This window comes from Castor canadensis, chromosome 1 (assembly GCF_047511655.1).
Source record: "Castor canadensis chromosome 1, mCasCan1.hap1v2, whole genome shotgun sequence".
Taxonomy (NCBI): domain Eukaryota; kingdom Metazoa; phylum Chordata; class Mammalia; order Rodentia; family Castoridae; genus Castor; species Castor canadensis.
Window position 1 is genome coordinate 111,643,784 of NC_133386.1, and position 22,184 is coordinate 111,665,967.

A 22,184-nucleotide genomic window follows, 5' to 3' on the forward strand; every position below is an offset into this window, starting at 1 on the left:
TGAGTGATGAAACCAGTAGAGGTGGGGTTACCAAGTAGGACATTTGACTCAAGGATATCATGGAGGATAGCACACTGGAAACTTTAGCCATCTGTGGTATAACTAAGGGTACATAATAAGTTAAATGGGTTGATATGAGTTGGCTCCAGACCCAAGTCAGCATTTATAAATTTTCATGTAAAAGTGTAAAGTAAGGTCAAGCATTGGACAATTTAATTTGGGTCCATAAACTATTAAGTTGGAGCTTGGGTATGCTTCTTTTTTCTTATCCCAAATATCCCTTTTTACTCTATGACCCCAGCATGCTAGACCTTGGGAAGCATAATTACTGCATTTGAGCCTATCTTCATCAGTATTTCAGTCCTATTTGGTTCCTTTGTAATTCAAATATAATGTCACATGTGATGGTTCATCTTGGTTGTCAGTTTGACTGGATTGAGAGATGCCTAGGAGATTAGTAAAGCACAGTTCTAGGTGTGTTGAGAAGGTATTTCCAGAAGATTAACATGTGGGAGAACAACAGAATGAAGGACTGACCCACCCTGAAGGTTGGCAGCACCACCCAAAAGGCTGGGAGCCCAAATGGAATAAAAGTGGTGAAAGAGAAGTCCAGCCAGTGAGTACAAGCTCCAGTCTTCCCTTTAAGAGAATCTGTCTATTGCAGGTAGACATCAGATTCCAGCTCCTTCAGCTTCTTTTTTTCTCTTTCTTTCTTTCTTTATTCTTTCTTCTTTCCTTTCTTCTTTTTTTTTTTCTTTGACAAATGTGGGGTTTGAACTTAGTGCTTTGCTTACTAGGAAAGCACTTCATCACTTGAGCTGCGCCCCCTAACCCTTTTGGCTTTTAGTTATTTTTCAGGTAGGGTCTTGCATGACCACAATCCTCTACCTCCTTTTCCCACATAACTGGGATTACAAGAATTTCACCACCACACACAGCTTGCTCTTTGAGATAGGGTGTTACTAACTTTTTCCTGAGCTGGCCTTGAACCACAATCCTCCTATCTCTTCCTCCCAAGTAACTGGAATTACAGGTGTGGGCTACCAAACCTGACTTCTTCAGTCTCTCATTGTGGACTCACACCAGCAACGCTAAGGAGTTTCCAGGCCTTCCACTTTCCAGTGCAAGCTTCCAGCCTCATTGATTCCTAGTATTCTCAGACTTCTAGCTTCTTTGACTGAGAATCTACTGAGTTCTCTGTCTCTCCAGGATGCAGATGTCCATTCATGGACTCCCCATGATCTATATAGGGATCTCTGAAAATGTCACATATAGGAAAAGGAAAGCCATTAACCAATGCCAAAGGTTAAATAACTTGCACAAAATCTCACAGCTAAGAAGTGGCAAAACTGGCATTAGACTCTGAGTTCAAATTCCTGGTCTTAACTGCAGAGTCAAGCAGCGGGTGGCAGAGGAGGGGTGACTAAGAAAGATTTAAGGGTGGAAGCAAAAACGTAGGTGGAAGTCTGAAATACAGCATGGGTCACAATATACCTTACAAGTTAGCTTCCAAAATTTCCATGGCAGAAAACTCAGTTACCCAAGATTCCCCCACATATTATTTGATTTACTCCTTCCATCCATCAGAACTGTTCTGAAGAGTTTCCCTGGAAAACAAAGCTCCTCACATTGCATTCCTGGCGGCTGCCAAAGAAATAATAAGCCATTGATATATTAGCCCTCCAGCATGTCTAAAATCAGGAAGCTTGGAGAAACTCTCCAGATCCACCAGAACTCAGTGATCCACCTCAATATTGAAACTGTACCAAGGCTACAATTCAGACTGAAACAAATAGAATTTATCCATTTGTTAAGGAGACCCAGACAGACTCAGGCTTTCTGTATTACCCCACATAATCCCATCTCGTCCCCATGGGCTGCTTCCACCTGCCTGCCTGATTTCTTTATCAGAGGCTAAGCAGAAGTCAAGTGGTAGAGGAGGAGTCCTTACAGCGCCGGGGGAGTTTTATGCTGAGTGGGAGTGGGCTGGGTGTGGAGACAGCAGCTCGCGCGCCAAGCACTCTTGGAGGAACTAGGCTTGTCAGAGCCAGAGCGCCTCACCCGCCGCAAGAGCCCAATAGGCAGAGGCGCTCGCTAACAGCCTGGTGGAAACAGACATAAAAAGTGCTGAAACGAGTGTGCCTGCGAACCGAGGGCTGGAGCTGGCTGAACACCGCTGCGAGGCGGCGCTAGGCGCGGGGCGGTCCCTCCGCGCCCAAGCGGGCGCGCTTTGCTCCCCACAGCGGGCACCGAGTCTGGAGGGGATGTCCGGGCCTCGAGTTCCCAGGGAAGGAGTAGTTCCGGAAAAAATGATCCCTCTCTTCTTGCTGCTCTTCCTCCTCCCCTTGGTGAGAACCACCGAGCGACCTGAGGGCTGGGGTGACGAGCAGAGCTTGGATGTGGCCCTGACCATGCCCAATGTCTCGCACTTCGCCTGGAATAACTACACCTTCTCCGACTGGCAGAACTTTGTGGGCAGGAGGCGCTATGGGGCCGAGTCTCAGAACCCCACGGTGAAAGCTCTGCTTGTCGTAGCTTACTCCTTCATCATCATCTTCTCGCTCTTTGGCAATGTCCTGGTTTGTCATGTCATCTTCAAGAACCAGCGGATGCACTCAGCCACCAGCCTCTTCATTGTTAATCTGGCTGTCGCAGACATAATGATCACACTGCTCAACACCCCTTTCACTTTGGTAAGGATCCTGGCCAGGCTGACTCCCTGTGCCTTTCTCATCTCTCATCTCTCATCTCTCATCTCTGCTTATTTCATCCCTTAGTCCTCTCTCCTTCTATCAATCACTGTCTGGCTCTCCCTGTCTTCCCATCTTCCCCACTCCTGCTCTTCCTCCTCATTTCAGTCACCTCTGCCTCTGTCTTCCTGTCTTAATCTTTTAGTCTGTTTTCTCTTGTCACTCATCTAAGATGTCTCAACCCTCTCTCCTCTCTGATTTTCAGTCTTTCTATGGTCTCTGCCTCTTTCAAGTCCTCTCTCATGTCCTCTCTCTCTCTCTCTCTCTGCCCCTCCCCCATCTTTCTTTTCTTCTTGTCAGTGTCTCTGTGGTTTTATTTTTGTCTCTCCTCTTCTTCCCTCTCATTCTTTCACTCCATCTCTCTTTCTCTCACATTTTCTTCCTCATCCCCTCCCTCCCTTCTATCTATTCCATTATTTTCTACAGTTGGTGGCATTGGGTCAATGATTTGAGTGTCTCCAGCTTTCTGTAAATGATTGACCATTTTCCATTTAAACTCATTATATCGGGCATTTTTTATTATCAAGCAATAAATCAACCCGTTGAAATGTTGGCAGACATTGTTAGGTCACCTCCCCCTTAGGATGCTGTTTTGTGCTACAAATGAAATAAACAATCACTATTTGTCAATGGAGCCTTAAGTACATTTTCCTAGTCTAGTTATTTGAATTGCATTCCTTTTTGTGACTTGACAATAAGGTTATGTACAAAGTCTCTGTTGGGGAAGAAATGAGGATAAGGTAGATTTGGGCCCCAGAGCTGGACAGGCCTGGGGCATTTGCACATGGGCAGTTTTTTTCCCCCAAACCCTGGCTGCTCAGTATTGGTGGTGCCATTTCTGTCCCTCTGTTATCTAGGAGTCTGGTTCTCATGGATGGTTCAGAAGGTTCAGAACTGTAAGGGCTGCGACTTAGCAATCATAATGACAGTTGTACAGCAGTTTTCTATAGCATGAATTATATTTGTCTCAATTTATAGAGTAACTATTGTTATTTAAGTTATTACCAAAGCAGAATTTGTTCATGTGTTCACTGTTCATCCTTCTCTGTTCTCATTCTCTGTCTCTCTCTCTCTCTTTTCTCTCAGCACACATACACACATACATACACACAAACAGAAATGAGAAACAACTAAAAGAGGATGAAACCCTGCAAGTCCATTCATCTGTGTGTATAATCTTCAAAATCTATCATCTTCAAAGCACTTGTACACTCTCTTGTTCTTTCTTATGAGAACATCACTGACATTTTGTAGATTAGGAAGCTAAGGCACAGAGAAGTTCAACCCTGTCCAAGGCTACCTGGAAGAGGCATGATAAAAGTTACCCTAACTCAAGTCCTGTAGTCTGTCCATTAAGCCACCTGTGGGAATAGGGGACACTCTTAAACCATGTTCCCCTCCCACTGCTTCAAACCATGAACTTGTCCTATTCTCCTTCCATCCTACATCTAACCTAGGATCCAGGATCCTCTGGGCACTAATCAAGGATGCAGTGGTTTCCAAATAACACCCCCTCTGCTTCCTTGATGTAAAACAAAGCACTCTGACTCTCTTTGACTTCTTGGTTTCTGAGCTAAGAATGGAAAATGCTGGGATGGAGCTGAACCACCTAGGATGGGATTTCTGGGTTTTTTTTTTTTTTTGGTGGTACTGGGGTTTGAACTCAGGACCTTGCCCTTGCTAGGCAGGCACTCTACCACTTTTGCCATGACCCCCAGCCCCACCTAGGATGAGAGTTGGGAGACCCCAGGGCATGCCCTTGGTGCTGCTCCCCAGAGTCAGTTTGCAGACATGAGTGGATGAGGAAGCCATGGACCCAAGGCCAGCAACTACTGAGAACCTCAGAGGATCCCCTTTAAGAGAGGATGTCAAGGTCCAAAAGATCCAGCACTCCCTTCAGAAATAACTTGGCCTTGAACCTGACCAATGGATTCCCCCAATCCACACCTTTATTAGAGCTTCCAAAGTGCTGGCAACCAGTGACAGCAACTTTGTGGGAAGGGTCTTCTAACTTCTTAGCCTGCACAGCATAGGGAGTTAGGTCATCCTGCCCTCAGCTGATTAGTGACAATATCCTTCCACTATGACCTCCCTTCCCATCCACTTCATGCTCTATAGTCAGCATAAAGCCCAGCTCTGACCTAGGCAAAGCAAATAATTGTTTATGCTTCCTATAGTAGAGACATACACAGCATGTAGAGGAGGAGAGTCATTCTGACCTGCTGGAGTCCTCAAAGAAAACTTTGCAAAGGACATGACATTTTAATGTGACCTAGATGAGTAGGAATCTCTGAGGTCAAGATGAATGCTCAGTGCTGACCGAAGGACCAGAGAGAACAAAGACAAGGAAGCATCAAAGTTCACTGTGTGTCAAGGGAACATTGAGGGACTCAGTGTAGCCAGAGCAGCAGATTCAAAAGGCACAGCAGAAGGGTGGGAGTAGAGGGTAGAAAGACCAAGGTAGGCCAGAAAGGGAATCTGGGGACAGGTTTGATGGACTTGGATACTAATAGGCATCTGACTGTGTCCAAAGTGCCATGATGATTCTTAGCAGGCAATGGTCTGGTTTTTGGTTAAGAAACATATTGGCAGAAGTGTGCAGGCTAAATTATAAGAGGTCAAGCCTGGAGAACAGAAAAAGCTTTGAAGAGGCTGTAACAGGGCCACGGCCTTGGGATTGAATAAGGGAGCAGATTTGAAAACCGTTTAGAGGCTTGTATTTATCACTTACTGAGTACAAGGGTGATAAGCAGGAGTAGCTGAAGATTTCTAGATCTGTAATGTTAGACTGCTCAAATGGCTTTTTCCCTTCTGCATGGAAGAGTAATGCCTATGGCCCGCTGTCCTTTTGTCATGATTTGGCCAGTCTTGTCCCAACTCTCCTGTATGTATGTCAGCCAAATCAACTCATCCTCATTCCCCAAACCAGCTTTGGGATTTCTGGTTGAGTGTGAATGTCTTTTGTTCTGATATCTGTATGTGCAAGTCCTTCCTCATCTCATATGTCTCCTATGTTGTCATAATGGCAAATTATAGGTTCACATACTTGCTATGTATGAAGCAAGGTTTATCTATTCTACATGTGTTGTCTATCTTCTTTGACTTTCATAATAACCATGGGGAAACAGTTAAGCCATTTTACAGATGAGGAAAGTGAGGCTCAGAGGACCCAAGTGCCTTGCCCAAAGTGACAGCAGAAGGTGGCAAAAACTCTGCTATAAATCTCTTAGTACAGAGAGTACTCTTTCTGTTGGGCTAAATCCCTCTGTTTCTGTCTCTATAACTACTCTCTTTCTTTGCCCACCTGGTGGCTCCATTGCCCTCCCATTTGTCTCTATAAAACATTGTCTACTTTCTATCTTGCATTCAAGTTATTTGAGCTCTTCTCTGACCAGATTGGAAGCTCCATGGTCAGAATCAATGTTCAGTCTCTCCTGGACATGAAATATTACTCACAGTAGCTGCTCAAGCACTAATTGAGTGATCAAACAGCCCTAAATGAAGTAGAAGTAGGCCTACTCCTGAGGTTTCATCTTTCCCCACCCCAAACCATACCTCTTCAATCCCTCCTTCCCATAATGAGTTGAATTGTAAGACCAGCTTAGGCAAAATTTCTAGCACTGGGGGCTATGAATACATCTTAATGGTACAGTGCTTCCTATCATACACAAGGCCCTGGATTTGATGCCCAGCACCACACACACACAATAACCTGTATTGTGACTATTCAGATGTGTTTTCCTACTACACCAAATTCTGTTGGGCTAAGAATGAATTTTATTAGTACATATAAATATACCTACTACTTATTTTTTAATAATAGCTTTCTAGAAATTTGCCATTTTATTCTACCCTTTATAGACTTTATACTAAGCCTATAAAGGTAAGATTTTGAAGCCATTTTGCAAATGAGGAAGCTGAGGTTCAGAGAGGTTACATACATTGCCAAGGTTGCACAAAAATAAATTACTAGAGGTGGGAAGTCTAACTCCAAAATCCATGTCCTTCTCAAGCTCTTCTGACACCTAATATCCTAGAAACACTATCAGAGTTCAATAATTGAATGAGAATGAGCTGTGCTGCAGAAGATCAAATGTGGCCCATGAGTTGACATCATAGATGGAAATAAGGGAGGACCTGGTAGAACTGAGAAACCCTCCATGTTCTGCTCCTCAGAGACCACTGAGCAGTGGGGGTGGGGGTCACAGTCAAGGTCCTGACCTCTATTTGTTTGTTTCCAGGTCCGCTTTGTGAATAGTACATGGGTGTTTGGGAAGGGCATGTGTCATGTCAGCCGCTTTGCCCAGTACTGCTCCCTGCATGTCTCAGCATTGACACTGACAGCCATTGCTGTGGACCGCCACCAGGTGAGGTTACCTACCCCCAACATTCTGTCCTTCCCTCTATGGCTTTGCCTTTCTAGAGTCCTTGGGAAAATTCTTAAGACAGTGTTTGAGCCCAGTGTCCAATGAATGTTGTCTTCCTATGTTCACAGAAATTAGAGGTATTAAACCCTTTGTCCTAAAGTTATTACTGTTGCAAAAAGTTATTCCTGATTTTTTTTCCAATTAAGACTCACCACTGGCATTTTCTGTCTCAGAAATTTATGAACTTGCTTTGGGGCATAGAACAGCAAACAGGGAAAAATCACAGATGAAAAAAAAATCTGCAAATAATTGCAGGTCAGAAATAAGGCTCTAGAATAGGACATGGACCTTCACTGACCCAGACTGTTGAGGAGGAAAACAAGCCAAGATGTCCAGATGGCAAGAGTGTCAGAGTGGTACATGGTACCACCTAGGGTGAACACATGGGTGATGCCCCCATCAGAAGCACATGGGTAGATGTGGAGGCAGGAATCCAAAGAGGACCCTAACATGTCCTTTCTGGAAGGGAATGGCTCTAGGCCATGTGTCTCACACATGCTAACTCAATAGGCATGTGTTGTCTGCTGAGACTATGCTGAATCAAGGAACAGGGGCTTGGAGAAGTCCATACGTAGCTTTCCCAAGATGATGATATGAATTGTGAAGCTAGAAGGAGAACTGAGTTCTGACTGGCTCCAAACTCAAGTTCTGATCACTAAGGCACCTGCTCTGAAAAGATTCAAAGGGTCCTACCAGGCCAGTATTGTTAAGGCTAGTAGGACAAAGAGAGATGGGTTTTATCCTAAGAATTGGCAAGAGGTACAATAAGGACCAAAGGATAAGGGGCATCGAAGAAGCAGATTCAATGTGAGGAATGAATTTCTAATGAAAATGTCCAAAGATAAACAAAGCTGCCTAGGAGGTAATGAATTTCATGCCACCAGATACAGCTAAGCAAAGTGTTGTTGACAACTTGATAGGGACATTTTTAAAAGATTTATACATCTGGCAAGGAATTGGACTGGCCAAACTCTGAAATCTGTTTGTCTCTGTAATACCATAATTTTGTAAAAGTGAACTCTTGCAGGAATGTTTGGGTTAAGTGTGAAAAGTTTGCATACAACTATTTCCTTCCTTTTCTTAATCTCCCCTAATTCAGTAAGAGTTGTGGGTTACCTTTACTTGGCCCATGTTTAACCCATTTAACACTGCGAATTGGTAGTTGACCCATGGGCTGAGAGTGGGTCTGAGGAAAAAGAGGTTAAGTCTTTGCCCATGGTGACCACATTGCTATGACATATGCTTAAATCTGGAGGACCCACCCAAAGCCAACAGAATCCCTGGGTAGTATTTAGGGCCTCTGCCTAGGCTACCACTCCCTTCAGCAACCTAAACATAAGGGTACAAGGGACAGAAAAGCTTCTGAAGCTTATCACACCCTCTCATAAAACCTTGAAATAATTGGGAGAAAACAACACACCTGAGGACACAGCCAGAATGCCCTATATGTTCTGGGATGGTATCCTGAGATAGCAACAGCTGGACTCATCCTCAAGTACCTTTTTTCAAGAGATAATGATTCTCATCTTAAAATGAGGGTGTTTTTAAATGTCCAAGTCTTTATTTAAAACTTTTAGAAGAATTGATTGCCATACAGTAGCAGTTCCAAGATAAATATGAGTGAGAAGTCTATCACACTGGCTTTGTTATACGCTCATGAAAGCTGGATGATCCATTGCAATTTTAGTAACAGCTTTCATAAATAGTGTTGTGAGCCCCCAATAGTGTCAACACAGCTTTCATGATAAGCAATGAGAGTTTGCTCAGCCTCAGACCATCACCTAACTCTTCACAACTTAAGGGCGCTAGAATTGTAGAAAGTCAGATTTTGAGGAAGTAGGAATCAAGGATGGGTTTGTCCCTCTGCCAGCTTTGCTGTGGGAGCTACCTTCCCTGGTAGGCTCGCTGTAGCAAGAGATATTTGAGCTGCCAAGGGTCCTGAGATTCCAGATGAATCCTCTTCCCACTCCCTGCAAGTGGGCTGTGAATAGAGCATGGCTTCTCCCTGCCCCGCCCCCATCCCCAGCTGCCTACTGTGATTCAGGAGCTCAACAATGAATGAGAATATGAGCTGTATTATTTGGAATCTCATTTGCTTCAAAGTTTTTCAGCTAGTGTTATACCCTTTGCTTGTTTTCCAGGTCATTATGCATCCATTAAAACCCCGGATCTCCATCACAAAAGGTGTCATCTACATTGCTGTGATCTGGATTATGGCTACATTTTTTTCACTCCCACATGCTATCTGCCAAAAATTGTTTACCTTCAAGTACAGGTGAGATGCATTAGTAGGAGCAGCCTAGGGTTCAAGGAGTTTGCCCCATCCCTGCCTTCTCCCAAATAGACTGGGAACACAGCAAAGGGGAATTGGAGCCCTGTCTGGTTCCACAACACTCAAGGTTAGAAGAAACTACCTGCCTCACTGAACCATTCTCCTTGCCTCTATTCCATCCTGTTGTCCCCTGATCCACATGTATTCTCTGAATTCCTCCCCTCTCCCCATTTTGTTTCTCAACAACTTTAGCTTCCTTCTTTTTTTACAGTTTGTCTGCAAGGACGTGGTACTAGTTTCCAGCTTCTGCCACCAAGGGGCATATGTTCACACAGACTGAGATGGGAATCCATACCTCCTTGTTTAAAATGAGCCAGGTTCAAATTCTTACACAACTTAGAGACAAAACATACATGCCTGTATGCGTCTGGGGTAGAATGGGATTCTCTACCTCCCCCACCTACATTCTGGTTTTTTTGTCATATGTTCTCACCAAATGAGAATTTCTTTTTTTTTTAACCAATCAGATTTAAAAAATGTTAAACTAGTTTATTAAAACTGATCTTCCTACTAGCTATAAGTTTAGGAAGAGCTGGTTTGTTTCTGATTTGATACCTTGGTGATCCTACTCCCTAGCTTACTATCTCTAAGTTACAAGTCCTCCACCATATTCACTGAATAAATGAATAAATGAGCTTAGAGTGATGTTCAACATTTTGCAGAAACAGGTCCTGAGATGAAAGAAAGTACACATGTAAGTGGTTTAGTAAGTCAGCACTCCTAGGAATGATGAGTGAGGGACTGGAGAGACAGGATGGAGATGGGGAGAGACCAAGCAGGGTACGATTTTAGGGAAAAAAACTTATGTGCCATGGGGACTCTGGAGCAATCTGGTCACCAGAGTTTGCCCCCCTGGGCCCAGAGAGCCAGGCTTTCACATTCCTCCTTCAGTTATTGGTTCTAGGCTTCCTGGGGAAAATAGAAACTCCCAACCATTTCTGTTCTTGATGACTCTGCCTGAACAGGTGCCATTGTCCCTAGGGTACTCCTAGGCACAAGGTGCCAGCTGTTTCTTGCTTAGCAGGCAGGAGCTGGGACCTGGTATTCTGCCTCATAAAGAGGGACCTGGGGATCGAGGTGGTGCAGTAGCAGTATCTGCTGCCATCACCATCTGCTGTGCCCCAAAAGACATACTTGCATTCACTCTTGTGACAGAAGCAGGCCCCAAAGGCTAATTTCTACTGATTTTAAAAGGCTCCTCCACAGATTCCATCTGCCTTCACATCGTGTAAGGACCAATTTATTTTCTAACAGATGCAAAGGAAGTTTTCTCTTTCTTTTGTCCATGATGGCCAGCAGCACTTATACCAAGAACAAGCCATATGGACATACCTGAAAAAAGGTGAAAAGAACCAGGGACATTCTATATGAGTGCTAAAGTTATGTTCACTAATGCAGGCTTTATGTAAAAATCATTTCTTAGTTCCTCTTTGCAATGAGACCTTAGAACAATGAAAAATTCCAAGATTTCCTCAAAAAAGAGCTAGTTTTCAGAGCAGGAACACTACTGTTTCTTTTTTTTTTTTTTTTTTTTGCGTGGTACTGGAGTTTGAGCTCAGGGCCTCATGCTTGCTAGGCAGGCACTCTACCATCTGAGCCACTCTACCAGCCCACTACCATTTCATTTACTCATTCATTCAAGAATCTACTGGGTCTCTACTATGGGCTATGAACAAAATGAGGTTAAGAGGACATGCAGAGGTTTAGGTGTCTTTCTTAGCAGAACTCCCAGCCTCATGGAAAAAGGTGATCAGATAATTAGACTACAGTGTCAAAAGTGCTGTATCAGACAGATAGGCCTAGAGCCCAGGGGAGGGAGGGTCCAAAACTCTTGGGATGAAACCTTTCCACACTCGTATTTCCTCCTTTCCCTCCTCTTTCTCTCTCCCTCTTTCCTGCCCCCAGTGAGAACATTGTGCGTTCTTTATGCCTGCCAGACTTCCCTGAGCCAGCTGACCTCTTTTGGAAGTACCTGGACCTGGCCACCTTCATCCTGCTTTATATCCTCCCCCTCTTCATCATTTCTGTGGCCTATACCCGTGTGGCCAAGAAGCTGTGGTTATGCAACACAATTGGTGATGTGACCACAGAGCAGTACCTTGCCCTAAGACGCAAGAAGAAGAAGACCATCAAGATGCTGATGCTTGTGGTGGTTCTCTTTGCCCTCTGCTGGTTCCCCCTCAACTGCTATGTCCTCCTTCTGTCCAGCAAGGTCATTCACACTAATAATGCTGTCTACTTTGTCTTCCACTGGTTTGCCATGAGTAGCACCTGCTACAACCCCTTCATTTATTGCTGGCTAAATGAGAACTTCAGGGTTGAACTAAAGGCATTACTGAACATGTGCCAAAGGCTGCCCAAGCGTCAGGAAGAGAGGCTGCCCTCCCCAGTCCTTTCCCTCAGGGTGGCTTGGACAGAGAAGAGCAATGGTCGGAGAACTCTGCTAGCCAATAACCTCTTGCCCTCCTCCCAGCTCCAGTCTGGGAAGACAGACTTGTCATCTGTGGAACCATTATGGCAATGAATTAGGGGAGGTTGGGAAGAGGCAAAGGGACAGATCTTTCCTCACACACAATCTGATCTTCACAGTGCTGGAAATTAGTTCCTGCAAAAGCAGTAGGACTGTTGAGTTCCTAAGAAACTTCCAACTTCCTAGCCCCATTTTACGTGCAAACCAGAAGACAACCCTACCAATGAGGCATCTGTTTATAAATTCCCACATAGAAAATTCTGTGAGGTATATCACCCTGAATCCCCAGCAAAAGAATTAAAGACAACCTCAGCTCTAAAGGTGGCTAAATCAGTCAACTGCCTATAACTGTTAAACAGCTGTCCTTCCTATTAACTCACACTAGACCTGAGTCATACTTTGGGTATGGCTGACCCAGATGCACAAGGTCCTGCTGGAAGTAGGTTCACTAGTCAGTGAAATGTCAACATATCAGAACAGACTCTGAGTTTTCATGCCTCACCTTCTGAAGTCATTGGACCAAGATGAATAAGTCTTCAGTGGCCTGGCCCTGTACATGACAAGAAAGAACCAATTAAGGTTCCTTAAAACAAAAAGCAATTATCATTACCACCTCAAAAAAATTTAGAAAAGCACAAAGAAAGAAAATTTAAATTACTCCCATCAATTTGTGATAGCTTCTGTTAACATGCTGTGCATTTATTTGCAACTTTTTCCTTTGTGTGTTTAATGTATGTGTGTTTTTAAAATTCTGAACCATACTTTTTCATTTAGATTATAATGATTGGCAAGAAAGGGGTATATCAGTGTACTTCTCAGCCCCTCTTCAAAGAATAGTGCCCACCAAAAACTGAAAAAGAGGCTAGAAAGGAGCTCACAGTGAAGATTATCACCAAGCTGACAGGACTAGCTCTATCTTGTAGTCAGTGGTAGGCAGGGCCTTGCTCAGGTCCCTTTCTTTGGATGGCAGCCATCATAATGAGCCAGAGGACAAGACAGCCAGGAGGTATATTTCCTTCTTTCATGCAGTCACACAGAAACAAGAGGGAATGAGCCATTGTTCTGCTTTCACAGGAAATGAGAGAGCTTACTTTCCAACATGTTGGAAATAATTGTGCTTAGACATCTCATCCACCCAAGCTCTCTAGACAGGCCATTTCTCTGTGTTGTCTGTATAATGAAATTTTTTCACGCCAATTCCTGAAGGAAGATTCACTGTCAGCATCACCTTTACAATTCACATATCAATTCCAGAAACTTATAGGATCATCAGAGAAACCTTATTCCTTAAGAGCCCACTTGCCAGAGAAATCTCATGCCAGAGATTGAACATTTTCATCATCTTCCATCTGGTCCTTACTAATTCACAGTGTCACCCAGTGTCATGCTGGATGTAGGTCTCCTTCTAGCCCCAGAAAGGTCCTGGAAGCAACCCATACATATGGAGCTAAGTGGGAAACTGAGGTTTGGGGGAGAAGGGACTTGTCTAAGTTCACTTAGATTGCTTGGCTGTAAATTGAAACAGAACTTGGTTGCATCATCTGCTTCCCATTAATAGTCTGTGGAAGTTATTTATACTGATCTATTTATAAGGATGTGGGAAAAATTTCAAGATACAAAATTTAAAAAAATTATTTACTAAACAGCAAATTTTAAAAAATACTTTTATGTCAGATGCAGTGACTCATTCTTATTATCCCAGCTATTCAACAGACAGAGACTGGGAGGACTGCAGTTTGAGACCAGTCCCGGCAAAAAGCTCACAAGACCCCCATCTCAACTAATAGCAGGATTTAGTAGTACATGCCTATCACCCCAGCTATGCAGAAGGTATAAATAGGAGGATTATGGTGTAGGGTGCCCAGGCATAAATCCTAAAAATAACTAAAGCAAAAAGGGCTGAAAGCATGCCTAGCAAGTGTGAAGCCCTGAGTTCAAACCCTAGTACCAAGAAAAGAAAAAGACTTTCATGGGGGCAGAAAAGTTCTAAGTCCAAAGGAATCTCCTAATGAATTTTTTAGCCTAAATGGCTCATGTGTCTGCTCTTATCATCTTTGTAATGTGAAGAAGTAGCTATTAGTTTTATCTTAATGCTGCCATAGCAATTGTATGAACCAGAGGACAGGCAGCAAGAATACAGAAAGTGTGACCTTCCCTGGGACTTATGGAGAAATCTTATTCACACCTGTCTGAGGTGTTTAGAAATACTGCTGAGTCACAGAGAAAACCCTTAGGTCTAGGTCTGCTGTTATCACCTTTATGTCCCTTCCTCTGGGTCTCCTCTGTGCCTCAGAGCAAAATGTGACTTGTAATTGTGAAATTTGTAAAACTTGAGTTTTTTCATCATGCTGTGAAGAGTGCTTTATTGTACATTGATCTAGTCTCAATAAAGTTTGTGTGTGTGTGTGTTTGGACTTGCCTGATGGACTGATGACTATATCACAGTTGGTAACCTTTAAAATGAGGACTGACATAGAATACATGAAGAAAGCATGGAGATTATCTACCTAAAGCCCAGAATTTCAGCTGGGGAAATTCAAGCACTGAGAGGGTAACAACCAGTTGAGAACAGCCTCTGACTCCTTGTTCACAGCTGCTTCCACTGAGTTAGCTGCCAAGTCCTCTCTTTGATTCTGATGCATCTACACTATATGACTGAACCCTGAGCTCCATCTGTCCCTTGGTGATTCAGGAGAAGGCGAAGCTGCCACTGATCCTTGAGAGCCAGTCTCCCACTTTCAGTGTGGCAGGTGCTGCCTTCCCTGTGTTGAGTGTGATTTCTGCCACACCCTGCCAGGAAAGCTGGGCCTCCACCACATACATAATTACCCTGATTCCATCCAGAGCATCTTTTAATATTAGTTTTAAACAATTTCACACACAGTGGTAAGTAGGGGTGATCAGTTGAACTTATGAGAAAAAAATATGGGAGGCGCTGCTGGGGTTTGAACCCAGGTTTTGTGCATGCAAGGCAGGTGTTCTACCACTTGAGCTATGCCTCCAGCTCATAGAAGAAAATTTGAAACAAAAATGAAAAGCATAGGAGAAAGAAAAGAGAACTAAGATTCATGGACATGTTCTATGTTCAGTACTTACTCAGCCTCACAGCAATCCTCCAGATTGGCATTATTGTTTTTATATTGTGGATGAGGAAGCCGAGGCTTTTTAGATAACTTGCTAAAGACCACACATCAAAAAAGTGACCCTCTTGGACATTAAGTTCTGTGAACATGTGTAGAAAAGAATCTTGCTTTTTTAAAAAATCCGAGTTCTGCAAATTTTCTTAATTGAAAGATACTTTTTTAGGTTAAATCTACTAACCATCCTAAAAACTAGTGCTTGAGTTACATGTTTTGGGAAACGTTTGAGTATGTGATCTCCAAGGGCTGGTGCTGAGTGGTCAATGAAGCCACAGGCAGGTTGGCATGGCTGCCTTGTGAGCTCTGTCCTAGTTCTAATTGTACCAAACAAGCTCAGAAGTGATTCCCACATTATCGGTGCCTGTTAGACCCTGGCAGGTTGCCAGGGCACCACTAGCACAGTCAGAATTCAGCTCCCAAGCTTGTTGTGACATGCCACTAGGACCTCTCTGGCGATGGGCACCCTTCCAGGATGTCTGAGGCCAGGGAGGAATCTAAGAACACTGGGGATCTTGGAGCATCCACTGGGAGAGCATGCCTGTCATAGCGTGTGGCCTGAAGACAGCAGACTCACACTGCCAGCCTCCTAGTACTGTGGCTCCATAGCATCTTCCTTCAGCATCTCTGAACATCCATTTTATGCCAATTCTCTTTCATTTCAATGAGTTGTTAGGGAAATGGAAAATAAGAAATACATATTTTGCTGGGTACATTTTGAAAAAGCAAAAAAATAGTGATATTTAATGAGAAAACCCTGTGTTCCTTCCTGATGCATTATAGCCTTTCTTGCAGAAAATAATCTATTTGCTGCCTCGTGGGAGCAAAGTATATGATTTTGACAGCTCCTCCTCTACTCTTATTTCTAGTTCAGCAGGGTCCCTGTTTTCAGACTTATTATAAGTTTATTATGTTCAGTTTAAACATGAAGTCAAAGGAATCATGAAGACAAGATTCAGGATATTGACTATAGCAGATAGGGAAGAAGGAGTACAGGTTGGTGCAAGGGTAGAATAGGAGCCACGGAGTTGGAAATAGATAATCATCCAGATTTGAGCATTTGTTTTGGACAGTGGGCTCATGGGTTCTTATTATATTACATATTTAAAATAATCAGATAACTAACCACATAGCTAAAAACAGGTCATACATGTTAACATAAACTAGTGTGCTAGAAACCAAGGATTATAATTGATCTAGTCCTGTGCCCCTGTGTTCTATAAACCAGCCAACCAATCAGTAAATCAATGAAAATGGAGACCCAGAGGTTCAGGCCTTTGCTTTTCTTCCTTGTACCTTTCCAATCAGGTTATTTCTACATCTGTATCTTTAAAACATACAAATAGAGTTCACTGCTAGGACAACCAGGATATGACAATTATTTTTCCTTTTTATAACTACCTTGTTTTTCTAGAGTTGAAACTTTCCTCTGTTTCTTGGCTTAGTTTTCCATATCACTGTGACTAATTCTTCCACTATTTTCAAAATAGTTAAAATCCCTTTGTGTGACATTAGTGCATGCATCAAGTGTTCTACAGGCCCTCATGTCACGCTCCCTCAGACCTCCTATTTGTCTGGGTGGCTTTGCCATGGGACACTTGCTCTCTACTACTGTAATCACCTGTTCTAGGACTTCCTGATATCCTCTCCAGGATTAGATCTAGCTCAGTTTCCTAGAGTCCTCTATTATTCTTTTTTGGTTTATTCTCCTATTTTGGAAGACAACATTTTCCAGCAGATTCCTGAGAAAATGAACACAGGAACTCATTTCTTTTGACACCTTATCTGTCTGAAAATGTGTTTAACTTAAACTCATGCTTAATCAATAGTATGCCTGAATGTAGAATAATGGGTTGAAAATCATTTTATCTCATAATTTTGAAGGCATTTGTGTAAGTTTTATGTTTCTGTCATAACAAATTACCAGTCTTAATGGCTTAAACAACAAAAATTGCTTATCTTATAGTTTCATTGGTAGATCAGAAGTCTGACACAGAAGGGCTTCATTTCTATATGTTGGTTCTGGGAAGGACTTGTTTCCTAGCCTTTATAACTTCTAGAGACCCCCCCCACCCTGATACACACCTATTCCTTGACTGTTCGCCTCCTTCCTCCAGCTTCAAAGCTAGCAGATTTGCCTCTAAGCTTCTTCAATTGTCACATTTCCTCTGACATTTTGTCCCTACCCTCCCTGCTCACTAATCACAACTTTATGTTTTCATTGGACTTACTTGGGTAACCATGGATGCTCTTAGTCAGCTGGCAACCTTAAATCCATCTGCAAGGGCTGGCAGCATGATTCAAGTGGTAGAACACCTGTCTAGCAAATGCAAGGCCTGAGTTCAAACCGCAGTACTACCAAAACAAAAATCCATTTGCAAATTTCATTCTCCTTTGTCTGAACATACAGGTTCTAGGCATTGGGATATGAACATCTTTGGAGAGGGCCAATATTCTGTCTGTTGGCATTGCTCCATTGTCTTCTGCAGAGAAGCTGGATGCTTTTCTGATGCCCTGCATCTTTCAAGTACTTAATGTTGACACCAGTCTCTGTGATTTCTCCAAGGATGTGATGATGCTTTTGGTTCATTATTTTCATAGGAGGAGGAGCTCCAAGGGCTTCCACTTGACACTACTGTAACTATTTCTCATGTGTAGATTTTGCCAGTTGCTAGGTGTTTCAACTCTACACTTAGTAACTCATGAACTAACCACAGAATAAATTCATGGACCACACTGAGTGAGACACAAGCCCACATTCCCTTTATCACTTCACTTCCACAAGTCCACACAGGTAGTGGGGATATAAAACAGTGACTGACTGCTTAGTCACTACACACTATGGAACGCCTGTGCCTCATCCCATAATACTAACTGGATTCTCATTGCCTTCAAACCATATGAAAGAAGATAGCTACTTCCATTTTTTGGAAGTCTTTAGCTTGCCACCATTTGTGAAACAAATTCTTTGTTAATCAGTGTTCTTTTTTTTTTTTTATTTGTAGAAAACAGTATCCATTTGTTGTAGTTTGGATAGGAAGTCACCCAAAGACTCATATGTTTTAGGCCTGGTTCCCTATGCAGTCATGTTCAGAGGTGATTGGATTAATTCATGTATGCATTCACAGCTGAATGGACTATTGAGAAGTGGCAGAAACAATAGGAGGTACAGCCTAGAAGGAGGAAGTAGGTCACTGGGGGCATTCCCTTGAAGGACATATCTTGTCTTTTTCCTTTGCTATCACTCTCTGCTTCCTAGCTGCCATGAGGTGAGTAGCTCTGCTCTACTATGTCCTCTCTGCCATGATGCTCTGCCTCCCCACACACTCAGAAACAACAGAGCCAAGCAACAACAGACTAAAATCATGAATCAAATCTTTCCTTCGTAACTTGTTTTTCTCAGATACTTTGTCACAGCAAACAAAAGCTGACTAACACCATTATAACTAGTTTGAAACTAAAAGCAATTTATTATAGGATATTATAAGATTTTCAGAATCGCAAGGAAAAGAAATTTGGATGCCATACAAGCAGAACAGTAGAGACAAGAAAAGTGCCCAATTATTCTCTGGGACTGTGCTAAAAGAAAACCAAATTGGCCATCATTCAACACTTAGGATAGTAGAATCTGCCATAGCTGTCACAAGTGAGCCAGAGGCCTCCACCTCAGTATTAACTAGAAGAGCACTTTGACCTAATTTTCTGTGTGTTCTGTGTCAGAACACAAGTTACACACAGATCACTAACTCCAAAAGGGTCTGAAACTTTTTGCCTGTCACGCTGTAGCTCTTGTCATTTTCAGAATGTAATAGATCTTCTTTGACTCTTAATTTGCCTTTGATACTTTTCATCTCCTTATGTCTCTGTGTTACATCCTGTATAACTTCTAAAGATCCTTTTCTAACATTTTATAGCATATATTAATTATAGCAAGGAGTTTCATTTCATTACTTCTCTCTCTAGCTGAACCTAGTCCACTATTACATTTTTAAAGTTATCAATGACTATTTTCTCATCTTCGTCATACAGCCATATATTTTGTTCTGAAATATGTCTACTCATTTATCTCCTTCCTCTCCTTGTGTTATAGACAATATTTCTCCCTTTATCCCTTTAACAGTTTATTCATTCTATGTCTTAGTCCCTCAGAGATGGAGCTCATGTTTGTCATTCCTTGGCTACAAATTTTCCTGTTTGTTGTGCCTGCTCAATCTCTTTCATGAGAGCAGATTTCTGTGTTTTGTAGTATTTGCCTATGACTCATATTTGGCAGGACTCATTTTCTATAGATTTACTTCATGTGTCCCAAAGAATGAGTTAACATTTAGGGCCACTGAACTCTAAGTGAACTGTCTTGTGATTTAATCAAACTTTAGTTTTTCACTCCATCATAATTTTAAAATTTATTCTTCATATAATCTTCTCCTATCCTAGATGAAAGCTTGCACAGGCTTTATGGCTTTAAAAATAAACTTTTATCTTTTTAAACAGTTTTAGATTTACAGAAAACTTGTGAAGATAGTACAGAGAGTACAGGTATGGTGTATTTGTCACAATTAGTGATCCAATAATGATACATTCCTCAGAACTAAAATCCATACTTTATGCATATTTCAGTTTTAATGGTGCTTTTCTGTCCCAGGATCCTATCACAATACCACATCTCAATTAGTCTTTATTTCTCCTTAGGTTCCTTGAGACTGGTAGTTTCTCAGACTCTCCTTGTTTTGGATGATCTTGACAGTGTTAAGGAGCATTCTTCAGGTGTTTTGAAGGAAGTCCCTCAGCTGGGATTTGTGTCATGCTTCTCATGGTCATATAAGGTTATATATTTTGGGCAGAAAGATCATGGAAGCAAAGTGCTATTCTTGTCACGTCATATTGAAGGTACTTCCTATGAACATGAATTATCCCCACTCATATTATTAATACTTGATCATCTGGCTGAGGCACTGTTCCTCAGATTTTCCACTCTGAGGTTTTTTATCCCTTTTCCCTTTTCTATACTATATTCCTTGGGAGGATGGTATTAACACACTCCACCTCCTTGAAGGTAAAGTAGTTACATAAATTATTTGGAATTCTGCTGCACAGAAGATTTGCCTCTCCTCCCTTATTTATTTCTTCAGTCATTTATTTGTATCAATATAGATTCATGGATATTTATTTTATGCTTGGGTTATAACTTATTTTGTTTCACTTGTGACTTTTATCTGGTTCTTGTATCCATTTGACATGTTCCCATCTAGGCAGGTTTGCTATTTTGGGGGGGGTGTTCTTGTTTTTTTAGTACTTTCTTATGTGTTGGAATTTGATATGCTCTAGGATCATCCTTTATATTTCCCTCCTTCATCCTAGAATCAACTGTTTCCCAAAGGCTCCTTTTATTGGAAAATAGTTTTAGAAATCAGTATCTGGGTAAGTATGCCCTTTGCTTCTAGGGTGTCATTAATTCTAGAACCTTTCAGTAAGCAGTGAAGAAATATGTGTGTGTATACTAACTTGTGTGTACACAGATAGCTATAAATATTTCTGTGTGTAGCCACTCATGAGTTAACATGAGATCATATCGATGTATTCAACTCTAATCCATTGCCAGATGGATCATCTAGTACTGTCCTTTGCAGAGCATAAATTTCAACTTTTAAGGGAGTTGAATCTATTTTTTTCTTTCATGAATCATTACTTTTCATGTTGTAAGTTCTAACAGTTTATTGCTTACTATTGGATATAGTCTTAAATAAAAAAATTAGTTCCAAGTTTTAATTTCAGAGATTAAAATGTTGGACACAAGAATCAGCACTTTATTCTTTATGCTAAGCTAAATCTCTGGCCCCTGCCCCATAGAAACACCATCCTACCCTTGGGGTCATAAGTATGATTGGCCTCCATCTGACATCCTTCATGATGAACCCCTCACTCATTGCTCCCACTTTGATCCTGAATCAGGGAGGAGTCAAAGAGATGAAGGACAGATAAGTGTTCTTACTTAATGGGGAGACTTCCTCCTCTCTGGTCTGGGTAGTTGTCTTGTGGGTGCCTTCAGTGGGTCTGCAGCAGTTCTCTGAAACCCTTTAAACACAGTCCTCAAAACAAAGGAGTTACATTTAATTTTCTGGAACATTATGCTTTCAGTTTCTGGCTCACCACTGATCTGTTCCACTAGGTTTGCATGCTAAACTCATTCCCTCTCTGGGTAGCTCCAACTATCCATGTGATTAATGTCATATTCACAGAAGTCACCTAGGGATTCTTTCTAGATGATTCTAACATGGCAGCCTTCTCTTGGATAGTTCACCAAAGAAGTGCATCAAGACCTTAGCCAAACTCCTATGATCCTCTGATCAGAGTCAAACACCTGACCACAGTGGCCCTAGACTCCAAGGGATATGTATCAGACTTTCAAGGAAACTCTTTTGTAGGTTTGAGGTAAAGAAGAGAGAATGTAACAGTTCCCATCTGAAGAAGGAGGAGGGGGTGAAAAAAGGTAACAGCTTTGCAAAGGATTTTTTTCTACAAATTTCTCTCCCTCTTCAGATATGAGCCCTTTACGTATCCTTGATTTAGCAGAGAAATTTAATTAAAGAAATATGGGTTGAGGTCTGTCTTATACTCACTTTGATCAGAAAGACATAGAATTGGTCCTTCAGTAAAACTGAAAGCAGAAGGGACCAGTTTTTAATATCCTCTTATATAAGTAACATGCTTAGGTCCTAGGATCAGAGACTTCTGTTTTCAGCCGAGTACAAGGAGTTAGACAACCACTTCAAAAGGAAGAATAATCTACCTCTGCCCTTCAGAAATTCTGTAGCTGTATTTAGATCTTATAGATCCTAAGGGTTATTACTTCTGGTAATTCTCATTCTTTCTTATAGATCCAAGACAAAGAAAATATTTTTTAAAAAGTTATTGAACTCTTATGCTGAATACATTATAAATTCAGTAATTTATTTTAGTAGATATTTTTTGTAGATTCCTTAGGCTTATCTATGTTCATGTCTATGTCTTCTGAAAATAATGGATGTGATTTTTCTCTTTTCCTGTAGAATAGTGACTAGAAATGGTGTC

At 41.9% G+C, this 22,184-nt stretch overlaps 1 protein-coding gene across 1 annotated transcript; it reads left to right on the forward strand.

Moving 5' to 3' along the window:
- The first annotated feature begins 1,692 nt into the window (after nucleotides 1-1,692).
- On the forward strand, nucleotides 1,693-14,628 carry Gpr83 (G protein-coupled receptor 83). The gene is made up of 4 exons (XM_020183397.2): nucleotides 1,693-2,693; nucleotides 6,992-7,117; nucleotides 9,319-9,452; nucleotides 11,415-14,628. Exons 1-4 carry the CDS (start codon nucleotides 2,265-2,267, stop codon nucleotides 12,031-12,033), a joined length of 1,308 nt encoding a protein of 435 aa, XP_020038986.2. The 5' UTR covers nucleotides 1,693-2,264; the 3' UTR covers nucleotides 12,034-14,628.
- Nucleotides 14,629-22,184: the final 7,556 nt, after the last annotated feature.